Source organism: Mustelus asterias, chromosome 5, assembly GCF_964213995.1.
Source record: "Mustelus asterias chromosome 5, sMusAst1.hap1.1, whole genome shotgun sequence".
Lineage (NCBI taxonomy): Eukaryota > Metazoa > Chordata > Chondrichthyes > Carcharhiniformes > Triakidae > Mustelus > Mustelus asterias.
This window is the reverse complement of record NC_135805.1, coordinates 107,573,328-107,579,032: the sequence shown is the minus strand read 5'-3', so window position 1 is coordinate 107,579,032 and position 5,705 is coordinate 107,573,328. Positions and strand designations below refer to the sequence as shown.

The window sequence follows — 5,705 nt, the reverse complement described above, 5'->3', positions numbered from 1 at the left end:
TGTCTGCGTGGGTTTCCTCTGGGTGCTCTGGTTTCCTCCCACAATCAAAAGATGTGCAGGTTAGGCCATGCTAAATTGCCCCTTAGTGTCAGAAGATTAGAAGGGTAAATGCGTGGGGTTACAGGGATATAAGATCTGGGGGGACTGTTGTCGGTGCAGTCTCGATGGGGCGAATGGCCTCCTTCTGCACGGTAGGGATTCTATGAATAAATCCCACCTATTTCAGTTTTAAATGAATGATTTGAATAAAGATGAAAAAGAACTGCTTTCGGATTGGTGTGCCTGACATTCAATTTCTGACCAGCAGTGGGCAGCAGCACCCTACAGATTCATTCAAGTCAAACTGCAAAGGGTGAATCACATTTTAAAGGTGATAATCACATGAAAATGGAATATAATTTGAGGGGAAAGAAAATGTATTAAATTTGTGTAGTGACAGCCCAAATTCCAAAATCGACCCAAGCAAACAAGATATACTAGTGTTTCCAAATGTAAAAGAACATGAAGTAAAATTTGTAACCCTGTGGATGATTAACAGGTTGGTGCTGACGAAACATGGATGGTGGTTGGTACTCCTCCCTCAGTGAAGCCTCCCTGAGATGCTGCATATTTTAACATGCACCCCATACAGACTGCAATAGCAATGGCATGGCTCCCACCTCAGACTCTCGCCAACTCCTCTGCACCTTTTGTTCAAACAACTCTCCATCCCCCGTCATTTATTTAAAGTCCTTCTCATTTACCATCTTCCCCAGCAGTTTTCTTACTAGGATGTCCTCCCTTGTCCTTCAGCAGTCCATTCAGCAAGCCAATTACTCATGCTTGGTGACCTCAACCCCCACCTTCATCTGCTTTGCAAGCTCATGCAACTGCCCATCCCTTGGTGACATCATTCACAGTCACTGAGTCAGCCTCCACATGTTGAAATCTTCACCTACAAGTCTCTTCATATGACTGTAGGACATTCCATTTCTGCAATTTTTACCCAGCCTTGCATCATTCCCTTCTCCCAATGCCATTCCCCCCCCCCTCCCCCTCACCACCCCACCCCCCAAGCTCTGGTCTATTCACATTCCCCCTCCCGACCCCCTCCTTCCTCACTTCACCTCACCCGTCTGTGGCATCGGGGTCTTCTTGGCCTTGACTTGCACGTTCTCCCCGTGTCTGCATGGGTTTCCTCCGGGTGCTCTGGTTTCCTCCCACAGTCCAAAGATGTGCGGGTTAGGTTGATTGGCCATGCTAAATTGCCCCTTAGTGTCAGGGGGATTAGTAGGGTAAATATGTGGGGTTAGGGGAATAGGGCCTGGGTGAAAGTGTGGTCGGCGGGCCGAATGGCCTCCTTCTGCATTGTAGGGATTCTATGATTCCTCTCTGCCCTGAGTAGGTTTTTCTCAGTTGGTTATGAAAATTGCTCTGTTGGGGTAAATGCCCATGCCTTCTTTGGCCGGCAGATGTCAGGATGCTCCCATAAACCGATCACAGGGCACAAGCAGCCCCCGAATTGCGCATTGTGCGGGGGAGGGGAGGCTCCCGGGGGGGCTCCCAGATTAGAAAAAAAGGCTCTTCACCCCCAAAAAAACTGCATTATGTGAACATCAATCTCTTAAAGAACTTCAAACGTAAGGGCACGCACGGTTTGTTGGAGTAAGGAAATTATTCCAGCTGACAACTTGTCCCCCAGAGTGACTTCCTTGGGGCTGCAGCGTAGTTGCAAAGGAGTAGCGATGTCAGGAGCGGCGTGGACAGGTTAGTTATAGAGTACTTCAATGTATTTCCATGCCCGTTAATACGGAGGCATGGGGAGGATACGCTGTAATATAAAGGGGAGGGTGGGGGAGACATTGTCATTCCTGCACATTGTGTCAGATCACGTTACACATTGGACATGGTAACATTTATCATAAATATTATTATTTCACTAAATCCCGTCTCCGCCTCCTCCTAATCATCCACACACACTAATGCATATTTAAAAGGGGGTGGAATCGAATTTAACACTGGCCGCTGGTTGGTATTTTGTGATATTAGATGGAGTTCCTTGTCCGGTGTTTCTGTGAACGCTCCCCGCGGCCAAGTGTTTGAAATCGGAATCCGGGTTGGGCGCTCTGCGAATTTTATGTATTAAAAGCTTCTTGGTGGTGTTAACTTTTCAATTTAGTATTGGATTAAAGTGGAAGACAAGTGCTCGCTGTACACAATCGACCGAGCGGAGAAGGTTCATTAAATTGAGTTTGTACGCGGGGGCGAGGGTAAGAGGGAGATCAGAATCGCCGGCTTTTTCCTGTCTGTGTAATGTTGTAAGATGTCGTGGATTAGACTCCCCCCGCCGATATAATGTAAGAATGATAATGAGTCCCATTTCTACCCCGTTGCGGCAATGTGCAGTGTAAACGGCTCTGGGTTTCTCGGAAGCATGTTGCTGGAGGATCCCCCAGGCTATGTGTGTGGCACTGTGTCAAGGCCAGGGAAGGGCGACAGCTCCAGACTCGCTGGCGCCTCCAAAACACCTGTTAAAACTCAGGTTAATGTCTTACTGCACAGGTGAGAGGATACAGTGTTTCGCAAGAAAATTCCCTCTTTCATAGATTTCATAACAAGAGTTCCCAGCACTGGGGTGGGCGGAAGGAGGGCAGGCGAACAAGTTGACAACTGACTTGAGCTACGCAACACCTTATCAAGAGTTGTGTGTGTGTGTATGCACAGGCGCTCGCAAGAGATACATGGGTTAAGATTGGCACCGATTACTTCCTACACATGGTCTTTAGTTCCAATTCGGAGGGTGCGATACCTCATTAAATGATACAAAAAAGTAGCTAAACATTAACGTTGCGTTGTTACCAAGATTGTCAATAGTAACGAGTGACAAACTACTTCTGAAGGCCTTATCACATGACTTTCCCAACTGTGATGATTTTGGATCGTGTAAATAAATGCCCTTATTTTGAAACCGTTTTTGACGCCAGTTTGGAGCATGAAGATTCAAGTCTGTACTCGTTACATTATTTGCGATAAATGGGACCGAGGTAAAGTGTGGGCGCAGTCCACACTAATTCATAGTGTTTTTCAAACTTGTTGTCCTGCACATATTAACTATACTGCTGACTGCTACGGTCTTGCAAGTTGAAGAGGAAATTGAGAAATAGGTTTGCAATTAACGGCAATAAATCTCGAGACAGAAAATCAGCTTAATGTTTACCACAACTGGTTATAAACTCAAAGCAAGCTATTAAAATGCAGATCCATTATTTGTCACTACAGGGAGCGAGTCGCAATAAGTGTTTGCTGAAAATCGCTGCTTTTTCCAAAATTGATGTAGTTCGCAGCATGTTCTGAGTTAAGACATTGTCACACAAATAGAAAGCAGCTGCCTTGCATAGTAAATATTTCCACTATTTCCAGGGGCACACTCTGCCGTGTTTCCATATATATGTATATATATCACACAAACTACTCAGCAGTTTCTTTCTGTTATAATGTGGGCTTCTCTCCCAATTTAAATTCTCACTCACCACACCCCAGGGGCAACGAAGCATTCAGTAAGCGACAATTTATTTTGTATAAAAAGTACGATTTACAATATTAACTTTTATAAAAAGTTTCAGCATAATTAAGTACAGCATTACAACGTTGCAGAAATGTACATCTCTGCTACTATACACAATACTCTCCATTAGAGTTCACAAGGTTGTCTATCACACAAACTCCGCGCCACTGCTGCGTTCGCCAGAAAATAACATTTCTGACATTTGTTTCTTAAAAAAAAAATCAACAACAAGATTTCTTTCTTCGGCCACGCTCCACCTTCAGAAGGTAAAGTCTTCTTCCAACGTGATTTTCCTTGTGTGGGTTTTTTTTCATTTTGCGCCTCCCTCATCTGGGATATAATAAAACTAGAAATACAACAACTGCAAGCCTTCCAAATGAAGAAAGGGCACTCAGTCCGTTTATAAATAACCGGTCAGTCCGGGTGGGTGAAAAGGAGCTATAGCTGGAGGATCATACAGAAAGTCAGTCAGTCAATGATTGTTGCTGGGTCACTTGGCTGCGATCGCTCCAGGGGCTGTATCAGGCCTCGTGATGTTCCAACACCTGCAAAGCATTTGAATAGAAAGAGGGGCGTGTTAGTAACACAGCTTGGGCCTTCGGACAGACTGGCGCCATAGAGGAAGCCACACAAACAGCATTCTGCAAGATTCTCCAAGCCTGCACTCCCCACTCTGTACAAAAGCGCCTCTTAAAACCCACTCACGTGTATCCAACTCAATTTGTCTCCCACACCACAGGGCAAATTGGTTCTTTAAGGATTTTTAAAAATATATGAACTTATTAATCTTCCATTCGGAGTAAGTTTCACTGCCACTCCGGTTTAACACAAGAACGTTATAAGATTTTTTTTTAAAGTTTAGAGTTTTTTTTACAGAATGGCAAAGTTCCCCTGAGGAAATCCATTCTCATAACCTTATATGTAGAAATTTCAGCAAAGCAGTTAAGCTTTCTTTACCACAGCCTTTATCGAGTGTGACTAGCCTCACTCACATCTCCCTTCCCAAAACATACATAATAATCGATTAATTTAGACAGTTTCTCCATGATCGGGTTTACCAAAATCAAGGCTGGAGCGGGTGCAAGAAAACAAAACCAAAACCATGCAATATAAAGAGTATTTGTACTTGCCAGTTCATCAACGACAAAACGCCTTACTGTCATCTGTCAACAATTGTTTGGGGAATTCAGATGCCTAATTAAAAAAATGAAAGCAAATTGTAATTCTACCTTAAAGCCAAAAAAAAAACATCAACATATTTAAACACGCAGAAAAAATAACTAATGCCCACCGAGGGTCTTTTTGTATGAATGCAGTTTGACCGCAATTTTGTAAGCATGACAACTGATCTAACATGATGGTACGTTTTCAGTACGTGATTGAAAGGGAGAATACCTGTAAGGATAGGATTGCAACGTCTGTGTTGAGTGTTGACAGAGGCGTTCTAGAGGGAGAATTCTGGCCCTGGTGTAGGACGATGGAAGGGTGCGTGTCCAGGGCGATCTGCAGGTCCAGAATGTAATCGATGACATGCTGTAGGATTTCAATTTTGCTGACTTTCTTGTTTTGCGGGATGCTGGGGACAAGCTCTTTTAATTTCGAGTAGCAGTCGTTCATGTTGTAGAGGAGGCCGAGACTGGGCTCCTCGGCCGGCGTTTTGCTTCTGGAAATGCCAAGGCTCTGCTCTGACAGGCCCCGCACAACGTCGCCGCCGCTTTGTTTCCTGGCGGATCGGATCGGGCTGACAGCTTTCATCTCGGGATTTCTGGGGATGGGGTTTTTTTTTGTTTTTGCTTCCCTCGGAGATGCTCTCACAGGATAGCACGGGATGAGACGGGGCTCTAGTACTCCAGCTTACTACCTGCTAGTGTCCAGCCGTTGTTTTCTGTGTCTCTGTCCTCTTCCAGTTGGCTTATTTATACCAGAACTCCGATCTTCCCTGTGTCCCACCTCCGCCGCCGTTTATTGGCTGCATGGGGAATGTCACTTACAGCGAGCAGCATTTCCATTGCTCCATCTCCCTCGGCAGCTCCTCCCTTTCACCTCTCCTGTGCCAATTGCGTTGCACAAGAGGCGGCTCTGATGTTTGCAACAAGGAAGGAACCTGGGAGCAATATCTTTCAAAAAAATATATATCCCAGCCAGGCGACATTTAAAGGGA

General features: G+C 45.0%; 1 protein-coding gene across 1 annotated transcript; it reads right to left on the bottom strand.

Moving 5' to 3' along the window:
- Positions 1–3,532: 3,532 nt before the first annotated feature.
- On the bottom strand, positions 3,533–5,437 carry LOC144493746 (DNA-binding protein inhibitor ID-2-like). Its single transcript, XM_078213176.1, has 3 exons — positions 4,940–5,437; positions 4,675–4,738; positions 3,533–4,089 (listed from the first exon to the last, which is right to left on the bottom strand). Exons 1-2 carry the CDS (start codon positions 5,297–5,299, stop codon positions 4,682–4,684), a joined length of 417 nt encoding a protein of 138 aa, XP_078069302.1. The 5' UTR covers positions 5,300–5,437; the 3' UTR covers positions 3,533–4,089; positions 4,675–4,681.
- Positions 5,438–5,705: the final 268 nt, after the last annotated feature.